This window comes from Pelodiscus sinensis, chromosome 1 (genome assembly GCF_052426305.1).
Source record: "Pelodiscus sinensis isolate ZL-2025 chromosome 1, ASM5242630v1, whole genome shotgun sequence".
Lineage (NCBI taxonomy): Eukaryota > Metazoa > Chordata > Testudines > Trionychidae > Pelodiscus > Pelodiscus sinensis.
The window spans coordinates 82513128-82529827 of NC_143052.1; the positions used below are offsets into that span (position 1 = coordinate 82513128).

General features: G+C 44.1%; 1 protein-coding gene across 4 annotated transcripts in view; it reads right to left on the bottom strand.

The window, feature by feature from the left end:
- The window catches only part of TMCC3 (transmembrane and coiled-coil domain family 3), a 232097-nt gene that overhangs the window by 80219 nt on the left and 135178 nt on the right, over nt 1–16700 (bottom strand). The window contains exon 1 of one of the 4 annotated variants that reach the window (XM_075933362.2): nt 1929–3722. The exons of the other annotated variants lie outside the window; for them this stretch is intronic. Within the exon in view, the coding sequence (XP_075789477.1) occupies nt 1929–2006 (78 nt within the window). The 5' untranslated portion in view covers nt 2007–3722. Of the gene's footprint in view, nt 1–1928; nt 3723–16700 lie in introns of those variants that run through there. 4 annotated transcript variants of the gene reach the window in all.

Consider the following 16700-nt stretch of genomic DNA (forward strand, 5'->3'; position numbering starts at 1 on the left):
GGGGCACGAGACTAAGGTGCAGGAGTTTGGGTCGTGACCTAGGACAGGAGAGGATTGTGATTTGGGGCAAGAGATTGGGGTGCTGAATCTGGAAGGGAATATGGGTGCAGAAGAGGGGCAGAGGGTTTGGGTGTTGCGGAGTAGGGGGACAGAAGGTTGGGAAAGGGAGGGGGCGGGGTGCTAGACGGAGGCTCTAGCCAGGAGTCTTTCCTGGGTGACTCCTGGCCAGCAGCCCAGCACATTTCTCAGGCAGCCTGCCTGCCCCACCCCCGCACAGGTTGCAGGAGCCACATATGTGTGAATAACTACAAGCCAGAGGGGAGGGGGCATGGTGCTTTGTGACTGCCTGTTATTCAAACAGGCAGCTCCCATTGACTGGTTTCTGGTCAGAAACCAGCCAATGGGATTGTGCTGGGGGTGAGGGCAGTGCCTGAAGCCTTCTTCTCTCTCCCCTATGAGGTCACAGCTGTGAAAGAGAAACCGACTGGCAGCCACTTTTTTGAGTGGCATGCGGGTGGGGTAAGGCAAGCAAGGAACCTGCCTGGGGCTCCCCACTATGTCCGTGGGCCAAATCTGGTGGTTTAGTGGCTGGGATCATATTTTGCACAGACCTGATGTAAACCACGCCAGGGCTAACTAGATACCAATACCAACTACAATTGATTTTTAAAAAGCAGACATTTTACTCAGAACTACCTATGGTATTTTGAACTTCAGGTTATTTTGTAGAGAGACAGTGTAGTGTTTCTACAAATATTTTGATAAGAAATCTCAGAAAGCAGATGACACTCTGTGAACTATGGCTGTGCCTAGAAAAAAAATTACAGCACAAACAATTTCAACCCTTTTCTATCTTCCAGATTTTAAATCTATCAGACTCTCTTTTTATAAAGATAATTGCACCTATAAGCCATTCACTTAGTCCAGGGCCAATTGGTCCTCCATGGTGAAGAAAATGTAAGTCCTTTTATTATGAACATATCTGTTATTCTCAAAGAATTCTCTCTTTGAAGGCGATAGTAGGGGCACCAATGGCTTATCCTTTTCTCAGCTAATCTCTCTGGTCTTCTTCCTACCCCATTACAAATGTTTCTCTTCTAGAAACACACACACACACACACACACACACACACACAAGGAGAAGAGTACTGTGGGGTAATAGAATTCGGAAACATTAATTTGGGCTTTAGACAAGCCCACAGTGCTCAGCTTGCTAAATGAGAGGTGTGCAATGACCTTCTGTTGCAGATGGATTTCAGAATTTCATTAATATTAAATCTTGCTCTTTCTGCTTCCTTTGATTCTGTGGCGCATGGTGTTCTCTTGAAGCGCAGTGTGCATACTGTGGGCCTTTCAAACGCCATCTGATGTGTCACTTTCATTCCTGTTTGTCCCTATAAATAAGCACTGATTATATTCCTGTGAATAGGAGCCCCCAAGCCACCACCAGGACAATTGCCATGCACACGTTTATGCAGAAGATACCAGTTTAATTTCTCTCTTCCTACAGATTTACACACTAATCTTAGTTCTGTCATCTTGACCGAAGGAGGGAAGAAACTGGATGGAGGACTGACATGGCTGCATTTGAAAGTAATCTCAAGTAAGAGATGTTGCTAGTGTGGACTTTTCTTTTGTTCAAGGTTCAGTGGTGGAAATTGCTTATCATAGCAAATGGTTTGTCTGGACCCCATGGTAGCATTTAAAAATTGTAGCAGCATCAGCAATTTAGAATATTTTCTGAACAGCAAGCAGTTTTCAAGGGAATTAAAAACATATATAAACAGAGACAACTAATCCTATTACAAAGCACTCTACAGTAAATACCAGTCATTTTTTATATAAATTACAAGATAAATATGCATATTGATATGTATTGAACAAATTGCCTCTGCTAACATATTGTAACAAAATGTGGTAGCACTTACTGTTTTAAACTTGTAATTGGGCAAGAATTCATTGTAAACTAGTTGGTTCTCCTTAAGTGGGATATCCCAAGAGAACATACAGGTGGGGTGGTTTAAAGAGGAGTGTACAATGCAAATGTTCAAGGCTCATTCCTCACCTGCAACATAAATGTAGTTTGTTGCACTAGTATAAAGATACAGGGTAGTTCCCATAAATTACATTTTACTTTGTTTCACATTTGTTTCTTCCCTTAGAATCTCCCTTTATGGTTTTGTTTACAATGTAGTTTGGAAAACACACTAGACAGGACATTTCTTTAAAGGGTGTAAGGTCCACAACCATACCTTTAACTATTTTTAATGGAATTTTACAAAATTAAAATCTACTTGTGAGCTAGGAATTCCTCTGTAAGAAAAAGTTTATTTCAATATAGGCCTTGTCTATGTGAAAAGGGAAGTGCCAGTTTAACTAAATCCATCTTAATCTGTGCTAGTTAAAATCTGTGCAGACCTCTCATGCGGATGCATTTAAACTGCTTTAGCTTAATTTGGTAATTTACTAATGCAAGCTAAAACAAATTAATTGCATCCAGAGGAGTGGTTCACACTGATTTAACTAGATCTATTTAAAATCAGTTTAAATTAAACTTATGCAGCTTCTCATATAGAAAAGACCTTATAATTGCACATTAAAATATATTTTTGGAATTTCATGCTCATAAAATGCTCCACATTGCCTGTCTGGGAGACTGTCTTCCCTAGTCATATACACAGAGGAAGTACAGTCATGGTTTCTTGTCACACTAACTCTAATGTGTTCTATGAATACTAGTTTGTATTACTGCTTAATATTTCACTCATTCTCTATCTGGGTAACTCCCATATGTTTTAAGTTCCAAATAGCCTGTTTATATCTCCACCATATTTATGTTATTGTAGGGTATTATATTATACCCTGATATTATAACTCTGTTCTCAATATCTTTTGGTGTAAGTCCCAGAGCTAGGCAGCCAAGATTGCCAAAAGTGGATGTCCAAAATTAAGCTCCTAAACCTATATTTAGATACTTAAATAGCTGGCCTCATTTCCAATATGCTGAGCACTCAATAGCTTCCATTTACTTCCATGAAATACAGGCTTCCCAAGCTGAGGACTATTTTAAAAGAAATCACAGACCATTGCAAATGTGCCCCTACTTTTCTAGAGTTAAAGAAAAATTGTTACATTTCTAAGCCAAAACTCAGAAGTTCCTAGTATCTGTATGCCTGGACTGGTGCCTGAAGTAACTTCTGCGATTTCCAAAAAAGTATACAGACCCCAAGAAGCTTGCACTGGAACTGAAACAAGGAGAGGTTCCTATCTGGAGTTACAGAATAAGTATAAAGATTTGAGGCAGGTAAACATTCCGTAAAAACCCTCTGCAAAATTATACACTCGCTGTTATATCAATACTATAATGATTAGTACTTTATAAATACAGATCAGAGAGCAAGTGGAAGAAAGGAAAGGACCCCATGAAAACTTAAATTAAAATAATCCTGCCCTAACCTAAATATTTTAGTTTCAGAGCAGTAGCTGAGTTAGCCTGTAACTCAAAAAACTTTAAAAACAACGAATAGTCTAGTAGCACCTTAAAGACTAACAAAACATGTAGACTGGAGTATGTCATCTGAAGAAGTGGGTTTTGCCCATGAAAGCTCATGATACCATCTACATCAGTGGTTTCCAACCTTTTTAACAACAAGATCACTTTTTCAATTTAAGTGCTATGTAAGATCAAACCCAAATAACCTTGCCCTGCTTCCTTCCCACCCCTTCTGAGTCCCCGCCCCTGTTCCACCCCTTCTCCAAGGTCTAGGGTTGCCAGATGGCTGAAACAAAAATATTGAACACCTCCCTCCCACCGCAAAAAAAAAAAAAAAAAAAAAAAAAAAACAGGAAAAAATTCTGTTGCAGAAAAAAAAGGGGGGGAGAGGGGGGAGAGACCAAAGTTGTTAAGAGAAAAAAAAAAGGACTCCAAGACTTATTAAGCAAAAATAAACAAACAAACAGGGCTTGGTGGGCTGTGGCGAGCCCCACTCGCCAGCCGCGCTGTCCGGCGTTCTGTGCACACGCAGATCGTCCGAACCCAGCTCTTCCGGGATGTAATCTACTCGCCCATGGGCGAGTAGATTACATAGATTGTCGAGCCCTGTAAATAAATACATAAATAAATTAAAACAGCATGTCCCCTTTAAGAGTTAGTGCAGGGATAGGAACAGGGGAGTGGTTGAGCACTAAGACCCAGAAGAGGCATTGCTTCCCCTTGGTCTTTTTGCCAGCAGCCATTTTGTGCCAGCAGCCTTGTGGAACCAGGTGAGCATGGGGTCGGGGGGGCTCGGGTGTGGGGAGGACGGGTGCTGAGTGTTTGTAGGGTTACCAGGTGCTAGGCATTTTCGCCTCCTGGGGGGGGGGGGGGGTGGAAAAAAAATCAGAAAATACCGGACATTTTAGGTGTCCAGTATTCTCTGAATTTTTTTACCGGACAGAAGGGAAAAATACCGGACTGTCCAAGTGAATGCCAGACACCTGGCAACCCTACCGAGGTCTCACCCTGCTCACTCCATCCCCCTTCTTCCCCAAACCTCATTCACTTTCACCAGGTTGGGGTAGGGGGTTGAAGTGCAGGCTCTGGTCTTGGGCCATAGGGTTCAGAGTGTGGGAGGGCCTCTGGTCTTAGCCCAGGGCAGGGGATTGGGGTCCAGGAGGAAGATTCAGGGTGCAAGCTTTAGGAAGGAGTTTGTATGCGGGGGACTCACATCTGGGGCAGGAGATTAGGTACAGGAGGAGATTCAGGGCTGGGACAGGGTTCAAGGAAGCAGGCTCTGGCTCTGGGCACTGTTTAACTGAGAGAGCTTCCAGGTGGTGGAGCAGTGGGATTGAGGCAGGCTTTACTCCTGCTCTAGTCCTGCACCACTCCTGAAATCAGCTGGCATGTACAGTAATGGCTCCGTGGCACCACGTGTGGCCCCTCACTGAGGCACTGAGCCCACAGCTTCTACTGGCCACAGTTCCCCATTATTGATCAATAGGAGCTGCAGGAGTGGTGTCCGCAGGCAAGGACAGCATGTGAAGACTTCCTGCTCTGCCTCTCTCAGGAGCAGCAGGGACATGACAGCCACTTTCAGGAGCAGCAATTACCACAGGGACTATGACTCCAGCCAGGGCAGGAGCAGCATGACAGTGGGGGGAGGGACAACTGAAGTGCCAGCACTTGATAGCTTCCCAGCCAAACAAGTCAGGATCACCTCTCAGAGGCTCCAAGATCTACCGGTAGATCCTGATCATCTGCTTGGTGACCACTGACCTACATGTTTTGTTAGTCTTTAAGGTGCTACTAGACTATTTGTTGTTTACGTTATTTTTCTAAATATTTTAGATGGGCCCTGACTCTGTGGCTTGCTCCAAAGTCCTGGTTATGAAATTCACACATCACCCATGCTTTGGGAACATTTACACCTTCTCCAGTACCAAAAAAAGACTGAAGAGTTCGGGAATATCAGGAACACTGAGTGGGTATATCTGGTGGGACTCCCTCCTTTTCAGTGCCATGAAACTCACTATAGATTCATGCTTAAGATTTCTCTTTACTATTTAGCTGCCAATACTGAGATGGGTTTATTATATTTATTCCTCAATGTGCCTATCACATATGCTCTACATAAGCAGACCTCAACTTTCAGTGGGATGGCCCTGCTGTTCCATGACAGAGGTTAGCAGAGGATAATTCTTTTCCGAGAAGCTACTAGCAGTAAAGGATTTCCTCCCTTTGTATACATGTTCTGAGTTACTGGGTGTTTACTTTTGCTTTCCTCTCCCCCACCCTCTCTTTTCTGTTTGTGGTACTTAAGTCTGGATGACTGTATTGCAGACTCTCCAAGATAACTTATCAGTGATTTGCAGCTACTGAAACCCATGTTCAGACTTCAGGCACTGAGGACAGAGTATGCCTCAAGCCCCCCATAAGCCTTTCTTCCAATGATTTCTGCATTAACATCCAATTGGGACAGCTAGAATAGGAATATGAGAGACACTCCTTCTTGCATGCAAAGATGAAATCACAGGAGGATATATTCAATGTGAAATGGATTTATATGTACAGTACCTGGATACAACAGTAATAGGTGCCTTATACTATTTAGATTTAGGAAAGGGATTTTCAGCAATGATTTGAAGGCTGAACTTCCCTCCTTTGCTACACAGGCATGGGGTTGATGCTGACGCTAGGAAGAGCGCTCATTCTCTCACTGTACCTTCAGAAGTGATGTATGTAAGAAACTGTGCAGAGGGCACACGCAACAGCTGCGCCATAGTAACAGACCCAGAGGGTTACACCATCATGCCTTCCCCCAGTCTCTCAAAGCAGATATGATATTATGCAGAATGATCCAGACCCTCAGCCCTGATATGTCCCTTTTACACCATGCAGCACAGCAAAGATAGCAACAAGACTCACCCTAAAGTTGGGGTGAGAGGAGATATCGTGTGGCGTGCCAAAGTGACTTTAAACCCTTTTCAGGCCCAGGGCTGAGTGCAGCTGGACTGCAGGCTGAACTAATATGCATATTGACAGAACAAATGTGTGAAGGCTCATTCCTGTGTAGTGATAAAAGACCTGATGAACACATACAAATATCCCATTAGATGCTAAAAGGCAGGTTCCCAACTACAGGTCTGGGGACCAGCAGCGAGCTGCAAACCCCCTCTCTGCTGGGCCCTGGCACATTGCCAGGCCATGCTCCCAGCTTTTATTTAGCCCTCTGGATGGGGTTCCCCAGGGAATTCCCTTCCCCATGCAACGGTAGGACAAGTGGGGCGGCAGGCAACTGAGTGTTCTGCAGCTGGAGCCAGGACAGCAGTGAGGCTTTCCTTATGGGTGCAGCCTCACCACTGCCCTAGTTCTAGCTCTGGCGGCCACTACACTGCCAGGCCAGTGGGGCCATGTGGAGCACGGGTGCCCCAGTCGGCAGGGCCAAGCGCTGCATGGAGCATAGCTACCCCTGCAACCTTGTTTTCCTCCCTTCCTTCTCAGCGGAAACATCCCCCTGGCCTCTAGCTGCTCGCAGCCAGCAGGTATACCCATTATTATTATGCATTCTTAAGTGCATAGGAAAATATGAATGTGCAGAATGTGTCAGCACTGTCAGACCTGTTAACTACTGTCTCTTTAATTCTGGTGCAATTAAAGCAAAAGGTTTGGACTGGAGAATATTCTAACAAGTATTAGCAACAATTGTATTGGTGTTTTTAAATGTGTGTGTGCCCCAGTTTTTTAAATTCTTGTTAACTATTATGTTCCCCTCCCCCGTTTGATTTGCCTGATATACCAGGGGCTAAAATTACCATAATAAATATACAACTATGCAAATAGACTAATTACCATAATGAATATACAAATATTTCAGAGTCTGACTGCCAGCAGTTTTTGAATCAGTTTGATGGTCTGTGGTATAAAAAAGGTTGGGAACCACTTCTATAAGAAATCTTGCTACCAGGAAGTTATAAATACGTACACCCTAACACATGCGTGCCTTAACTCATCTTGTAAAACTGAGAAACTAAGATGTATTTTTAGAACAAACATAGATGGTCTATGATAACAATTAGCTGCAGTTTAACGTTTCTTGTGAGTTTTTAAAATGTCAGAGAGAGAGAGAAGCCAAGTCACACTGTATATATTTAAAAAAATTAAAACACACAAATTAACGGTGCTTTCCTTGTCTGTTACTAATTTCTATCTTAGTGCTTACTCAAGATTGGCAAGAAAGCAGTTCTTTCAATACTCTCTCCCATTATGATCCCTAAACAGCAAGTTAATTAGCTAGGTTCAGAAGAGCGAGGTACATTGCCCTCTCATCCCTTTGTACTTGGGTCTTTCCACACTGATAGCAGACGCCTACTGCATTTTCCTCGTTGAAGAAAAGTCTTTTAACCCCATAGCTACCAGACTCTGTAAAATCCAGACTTTCAATGCAGTGCATTAGGCATTCATTTTACATTTCACAGAGTTGTAGGGCTATAACATTGTTCCTTTGCAAGCTTCATTATCAATGACTATAGAAAAATGTGCATTTTATATTGCATTCAAAATAGTACAAGCAATATCATAGTACCTTTGCAGGATGGTTGTAATGCAACCTTCATTGTACTACTTTCCTGACATTTGCATGTTCAGTGGTGCAACTATAACATTCTTGCAACAGTTTTTTATTTGGAATTTCCTAGGATATATTTTTAAAAGAGGGAAAATGAAGTTACATAAAAGAGGCAGCACTGTACATGCCAAGTCTTCAGAGCTGTGATGGATTACATTCAAAGAGCCCATATTTCCCAAAGGGAAAACAGGACACTGAGTAGGACAGGTCCAAGACCTTTTCCTCTCCTCCAGCCTGAGCCTTCTTGGCATCACTGCTTACTCAAACTCAAGCCCTGTTTGCCCCCAGCCTGAGCCCTGCCTCCCTCTCTGTACAGGGCTGGCTCTGCCCACTCAAGCCCCCCCCACCCATGTCTCTGTACCCTCCCCCACCCCACCCCTTTTAAAAAAAAACAAAAAACAAAAGTGGGCATTTTTCCTATTTACTCTTGCCAACTTGTTCAGCTGGCAAAAGCAAATGGGACAAATGCCCACTTTTGCCAAAAAAGTTGGGAGGGCCAGGACAGGACTTAAAGGATGTAGCCATATAGCTTTATGTAATGTAATGTTTCTCGGTGAACCCTGCCACACAGCCTTTCTGAAAACAGAAAGGACCTTTACCCTACCATTAGTAAAGGTACACCAGCCAGAATTTTGTGTCTGAAGCAGGTACAACAACTAGACTATTGTGTCTGAAGCAGAGTCCAAGGCAGGAATAGATTACTATAGTTTTTGTTTTAAGTTTTAAAATTAGTATTTGTGAAGTAAGTAAAAGGGTGTGATGACTGTTTTATTTATAATGTAATTTGATGTTCTTGCTTAAATATTCATATTGTGTCTGTGTAACAAATACACACACACAACAGAATTAATTTATGTGACTGAGGAATGTGTGTTGGAAGGTAAGTGTGAAGGCTATCACCAGACCAGATGTTCTAGGAAGAACCTGAGGATAGATGTAAAAGCACCAGAAGATTGCTGTGTACCCCTATCAAGATGCAGATGAAGGGCAGATTAACAACTCTAAAAGATAAGGCAAGGACCTATCCATCGGGACAAGATAGTTGTAACATGTCAAACAGCTATTGCTCACGGTATGACGTGAAACTTACTGATCTCAATGAAAGGAAACTGCTATAAAAAGGAGGTCTGCTCTGCCATAATTTTGGGGTACGTCCTGTCAAGCCAGGAGCACTGGTCTGGTCCAATAGTACCTCTGCTACTCTGTCTGTGGTCAGTCTGGTTGGCCACAGACCATCGACTGGTAAATAGAACATAAATAGAACATTGATATTTGTGTGTGTGTGTGTGTGTGTGTGTGTGTGTGTGTGTGTGTGTGTGTGTGTGTGTGTGTGTGTACATAAATAGAACATTGATATTTGTGTGTGTGTGTGTGTGTGTGTGTGTGTGTGTGTGTGTGTGTGTGTGTGTAAAAGCATATACTCACTGCTTTACTATTGTATTCTTAATAAATATGGCATATTGGCTTTTCCTCTATAAAGATCCTGTGTGCTTCTTCTAAGCTTAACAATGGGATGTATGATCACCCTAGTTAAATTAGCAGAGCATGTATAAATACTGTCATCTGGAATTACTTGGCTTGAAACCACCAAAACATATATCCACAAACTGATGAAGATTTACAGCAGAATCCCTCTCTGCTACTTCTCTTGAGGATGACAGAAGGAAGCGTCTCTCCTTGGACTTTTACCAGCTGTTCAGCAGGATAAGATGCATTAGTGAAGAATGCTCTCTTTAAATGTACAAATGTTTATCCCTCTTTAATCCCCAAGTGTAAAGACCAAGTAGTTAGGACATGTTATAATAAAATGCCCTCATACAATTATTTGTAATACTGCAGTATCTAGGAGCCCTAGCCCCAGCCTGGGGCCCCGGTGTACTGGGTGCTGTACAAACACAGAACAAAGAGACTGTCCCAGCTCTAAATGAGAAAAAAATAGGTGGCTGCACCAAACGGAAGAAGGGAATGCAAGGAAACAATGTATTTCCAATTATTTCTAGGGGTAAAATTGAAGGTAGAGTTCAGTTCACTTTTAAAATGAGGATCAATAGCCTCTTTGCTTTAAATAGGAGAAGCTGGTGACATTTTGAAATTCACAAAAATTCTAGAAGAAGTAGTTACCATAAACTAGTGAATATAACCCGCGTCCATGTATAACACGCACTCATGTATTACCCGCGGCTTTTCTATCATGTGTGTAAATAAATAAGCATGTATGTATGATTACCCACGGATGTATATAACTTGCAGAGACTTCTGCCGCTTTCATAAAAGATGGTCTTTGATGCTGCAGTGGGAGATGTGGCGGCAGCAGAAGTGCTGCCGTTTGGCCGGTGCAGCAGCCCCGGGCACTTGAGCAGCAGCGCCAAGGTGAGGAGGTAACCACCCAGTGTAGAGAGCAGACACAAGGCGATGGCCATCCTGCTGCCAGCAAGCCGGCCAGCCTGTGGGAAGAGAGCCACACTCGCACCCAGGCCTGCCCCACGCAGCCGCAGCCAGGCACCACCCACCCTTCTATGGGCGGGGGGAACAGAGAGCAGAGCAGACATGCTGGAAGTTTGTCAGGCCCTCCCTGTCCCCCTGCAGCAGAGCTGACACAGTTCTAATGGGGACGGGGGACGGGCAGAGCCACTTACAGGAACTGATGCTCCCGGGGGGACTCCAAGGAGTAAAAATCAACTTGTATAAGACGCGGACATGTATACCCCACACAGGAGGGGGGGGGGGCGTAGTTGGTAAAAACATGTATAACCTGCGGGTTATATTTGCTAATTTATGATACTCACCTTGTGCAGTAATGATGGTTTTTCAAGATGCATGTCTCCGAGGATGCTCTACTGTAGGTGTCGGGCTTGTCCCACTGCCGTAAATTGGAGATCTTTTTCAGCCGTAGTCCACCAGACCACGCATGCGCGATGCGCATCTCGTGCCTTTCGCGCCATTTCTGAGTGTGCGGTCCAGCTCCCGCCAGTTCCTCCTGATCCTCTAGAGTCTGAAAGATACAAGGTACTCCTAAAGAGGGGAGGAGAACAGGTTGTGGAACACCCACAGGGACACACATCTCGAAGAACCATCATTACTGCATGAGGTGAGTAACTTCTTCTTCGAGCAGTGTCCCCATGGATGCTCCACTATAGGTGAGTTCACAGCAGTAGCCTACTTAAAGGAGGCGGGATTCGGAGTTATCACCCTGCTGCTGTAGAGAGGACAGCAGAGGCAAACTGCTGCGTCAGTCATAAGGACGTTAGGAATAGCGTAGAGTTTAGCAAATGTAAAGCCAGAAGACCAAGTAGCTTCATGGCAAATATCTCGTAGGGGAACTCACTTGAGGAAGGCAGTTGACGCTGCCATCGCTCTCATTGAATGGACTCTCAAAGTATGTGGAAGAGGCTTGTTCTTCAGTGAGTACCATCATATGATACACGTGACGAGTCTGGATATGCACTGTGCCAACAAAGGATGGCCTCTGGAACATTCTACAATGGATAAGAGAAGGCTCTGAGATTTTTGAAAGCACCGTGTCCTGTCAATGTAGAAAGCCAACGCTCGACGGATGTCCGAGGTATGGAGTTGTGCATGTTGTGTCGAGGAATGTGGCTCAGGGTAGAACGTGGGAAAAACTATTGGTTCATTTATATGGAACTCTGAATTAATTCTTGGTAGAAAGGCTAGTTGAGGACGAAGTATTACTGCCTGGGGGGTAAACACTTTGTAAGGTGGTGTTGCTGAGAGGGCGGCTAATTCCCCAACCCTCCGTGCTGAGGTTACTGCCAACAGAAAAACCACCATCATGGTTAGAGTGGATAAGTCAAAAGTTGCAAAGGGCTCGAAAGGGGGCCGCATTAAGGCGTCCAAAACTAGATCCAGGTTCCATGGATCCGCATGCTGCCTGTGGCACGGGAAGAGATTAGCCAACCCTTTCATAAATCTCTTTGCCATTGGGTGGGAAAACACAGAATAGCCATCCACAGAGTAGTGAAAGGTAGTGATTGCCACAATGTGAACCCTTAAGGGAGGAACATGCAAGGCCAGAGCTTTTGCGATCTAGGAGATAGTCCAAAATGCAGTGAATAGGGACCGAGTAGGGGTCCAATTGTGCAGTAGAACACTATGAACAGAATCATCACCATTTATGCAGGTAAGTATTGTGTGTATTGGACCTCCTACTATGTAACAGAACATGTTTAACCAACTGGGAACAACTCATCTCTGTTTGTTGGAACCAACTAGGTACCATACTGTCAGAGCGAGGTGGTTGAGCTGAGGGTGTATCAAGCGTTCGTGGTCCTGCATCAGCAAGTCGCAGCATCTGGGAAGAGGATATGGAGGATGGACTGACATGAGAAACAGGTAAGGGAACCACATCTGTCATGGCCAATAGGGGGCTACTAGTATCACTCTGGCTCCTTCCATTGCTATCTTTTCCAGAACTTTGGGAATGAGAGGAGTAGGTGGAAAGGCAGATAGAAGGTGTTGGCTCCAATCGCATAGGAGCACATCTCTGATCAACTTTGGTCCAATACCTGCTCATGAACAGTTAAGGGCACTTAGCGTTGCGGCAAAGAGGACTATGGATGGATATCCCCAGCAGCGGAAAAGGGTGTGAAGCACATCTGGGTGCAATTCCCATTCGTGATTGGTCGAGAAGTGCCTACTGAGGGCATCGGCTGTGATGTTCTGTTCGCCAGGGAGATACGCTGCAATAGTCATAACTCTGTGTTGGTTGCACGAGTTCCATAATCGCATCACCTCCATGCAAAGGGATCGGGATCGAGCCCCACCCTGTCTGTTTATGTAGTATACCACTGTCATGTTGTCAGTAAGAACAGGAATGACACGATCACTTATTAGGGGACGGAAGTATCTCCAGGCGTTGAAGACTGTTCTCAACTCGAGCAGGTTGATATATTGCATGGACTCCTGAGCAGGCCAGCAGCCTTGGATTTGTTGGTCTTGTAGATGTGCACCCCATACTAGCAGTGACACATTGGTGGTAATCTGCATAGTTGGTTGAGGTCGGTGAAAGGGTATGCCATCCATCAAGTTGTCGGGGATGGTCCACCATGCCAATGATTTTCGTATGTGACAAGGTACCGTGACCCTCCTGTGGACGTTGTGACCGTTTGGCGCATATATCGAGGCAATCCAATGTTGAAGGAATCTGAAGTGCAACCTTGCATGTGCTACAACGTATGTCGTAGACGCCATGTGTCCCATGAATTGTAGATAGGTATGTATAGGGATTCTGGGCTGATGGAGAGAACCTTTATCTAGTCTTGGATAGTTTGGAACCTGTTTGTTGGTATGTGCAAGCCATGGTGGAGTCGAGGTGTGCACCTATGAACTCTATGGATTGTTGAGGTGTCATGGATGACTTTGTGATGCTTATTATAAGACCAAGCGCTTCGAATATGGTTCTTGTCATGTTGGTAGCCTGAAGTGCTTCATCGAAAGAAGGTGATCTGATCAGGCAATAGTCGAGGTAAGGGAATATAATGATTCCCATGCGTCATAAGTAAGCTGTCACTACCGCCAGTGTTTTTGAGAAAACCCTGGGGGCTGATGATAGACCAAAAGGCAGAACTTTGTCCTGGAAGTGCTCTGAACTGACCTGAAAATGTAGAAAACGCCTGTGAGCTAGATGAATGGTCACATGAAAATAGGCATCGTGGAGGTCAAGGAACGTAAACCAATCTCTGCCATGCAATGATGGAATGATCAGGGCTCGCCAAGCGGCGGCGAGCCCCGCTCACCAGCCGCTAGGAATTGCACACTGTGCAGCCGCACCGGGCTAAAATCTACTCGCCCCGGGTGAGTAGATTGCCCTAATTGTCGAGCCCTGGGAATGATAGTCACCAAGGTCATCATCTTGAAACGATGTTTGTGAAGGTACCAATTTAACCGTCGAAGGTCTAGGATTGACCTCCAACCCCCTGATTTTTTCTGGGTCAAGAAATAGTTGGAATAAAATCCTTTGCCCTTGAACTCATCCGATGTTTATCGGGCCGGCGGCAAACAGCCATGCCTAATGTGCCCGGTTTGTCCCGTGCAGAAATGAATTGGGGCCAAAGAGCATGAGAGAAAAGGCCTCCTCTTCGCATGGACAGGCTTGGGCAAAGCAGGTTGACGTCCGCTGTCTACGGCCAGTTCAGGGGGTCGGGAGGAATCGGTCTCAGGCAGTTGTAATGCTTTATCAAATAGAAGCATTTTCAGCCTCATCTCCCTGTCCCGTCTAGCTCACACTGTGAGCTTTGAACAGCAGGAACATTTTTGTGGAATATGTCCCTCACCGAGGAACCATATACAGAGCGAGTGCCCGTCTGAGCCGGACATGGGCTTGCGGCATTTGCCGCACTTTTTAAAACCGGGTGAGCTCAGCATGGCTCGATCAGAGCACATCTTCCGTCCTCAAACTAAGAACTAACATTTTTTTTAAAACTCTGATAACTATAAACAACTAACTACACTACGAATATTACTTTTTTTTAAATGAAGCTAACACTAGAACAAACTAACTACTACTGCTATGACTGTAAAACTAATAACTATACAACTAAATTTCTCTCTCAATCCCTGACAGGATTTGACGAGAAAGTGTTCTCTCCATCCGCGGTCGAGGAAGATCAGGAGGAACTGGGGGGAGCCGGACCATGCACTCAGAAATGGCGTGAAAGGCACGAGACGCGCATGCGCAGTCCGGCAGACTACGGCTGAAAAAGATCTCCGATCTGCAGCGCTGAGACCAGCCCAACACCTACAGTGGAGCACCCACAGGGATATTGCTCGAAGAAGAACTTTTTTTTTCCAAATTAGGAATTGTTAAAACCTGTGATTTTCATTATTAGCTTTATATATCAACATAAGAAAGGCCATACTGTGTCAGACCTAAGGTCTAGCTAGCCCAGTATCCTGGCATTGGCCACTGTCAGAAGCCAAGTGCCCCAGAGGGGATAAACAGAACAGGTAGTCATCAAGTGATCTATCCCCCATTACCCATTCCCAGCTTCTAGCAAACAGAAGCTAGGGACAACAGTCCTATTCATCCTGACTAATAGCTATTGACAGACCTATCCTCCATGAATTTAGTTCTTTTTAGTACCCTGTCACAATCTTGGCCTTCACAACACCCTTTGGCAAAGTGTTCCACAGGTTGACTGCTGCCTAATAATTTCATTTGGTGTCCCCTAGCTCTTGTGTTATAAGGAGCAAATACCATATCCTTTTTTACTTTCTCCACACCAGTCATGATTTTATAGACCTCTATCATATCACCCTTTAGTCATCTCTTTTCCAAGCTGAGAAATTCCAGTCTTACTAATCTCTCCTATTATGGAAGCTGTTCCAAATCTAAATAATTTTTGTTAACCTCTTCTGAACCTTTTCCAATTCCAATATATCTTTTTGAGATAGGGCAACCACATCAGTGCAAGGTATTCAACATGTGGGTGTACCATGGATTTATACAGAGGCAATATATTTTTTGTCTTGTCTATCCCTTTCCTAAAGAATCCCCATATTGTCAGTTTTTTTGACCGTCGCTGCACATTGAGTGGATGTTTCCATAATGACTTCTCATCTCTTTCTTGAGTGGTAACAGCTAATTTAGACCCTATCATTTTGTATGTGCAGTTGGGATTATGTTTTCCAATGTGCATTACTTTGCATTTAGCATCCTTGAATTTCACCTGCCATTTTGTTACCCAGTCATCCAGTTTTGTGATTCTTCTGCTTTGGATTATTTTAAGTAATTACAGGACATGCTCAGCATCTTGAAGGCCTGGGTCCTTCAGGGCACATCTACACTGCAGGGCAAAAGTCGAATTAAGATGTATAACTTCAGGTATATCAATTGCATAGCTGAAGTCAAAATAGCAAAATCTGGCTTTAGGTGCTGTCTACACAGGACTTCCCTTACTACTTGTGAAATGAGGATTGCAGGAGTCGGAGTAAGAAGTCCTCTATCTCAAAATTATTTTGAAATAACATCAGTTATTCAAAAATAACACGGCTGTGTAGTCATACCCTCACAGAGCAGGAAGTACTGGGAGAAGAAAGAGGATATAACACCAATGTTCTGCAAGTGAAAAACACATTTATCAGCTTGCTAAACTATACAAGTCGAGTCATGTACCAGTGACTCACACAAAAAATAGCCACCAGTCTGTGCCATGACTGAATTTGTCATCATGGCCCCATGATCACTCTGTCAAGCCAGGCAAATGATATTTCTTTTACAACCACCTGAGATACAATATCAGAAAGTTTGGGATTTTGGATTTTGGCCGTCAGGATGACTAATGCAAATAACCGAAACTGCAAAGCACGTCACAGAATCCTCAGAGGAGCTAGTCTCCACTTCACAGGAAGCCCGGCTTCACTTACAATTGGATTTCACACATTTATTTAGTTTCTGGAGTTATTTAGTTATTTCAAATGCCCCCTGCACATTTAACACAGAGTTTCTTCCTTGACCAATTCAATTTAGTCAGCAAATTCGTGTGTCATATGGATGGTCTCAGTTATTAGGCTGATAAGGGGAGAGAACAGAGTCAAGTAAATTGCCAATTAAAGTGGGAGGACAATTACAGGGAAACTTGC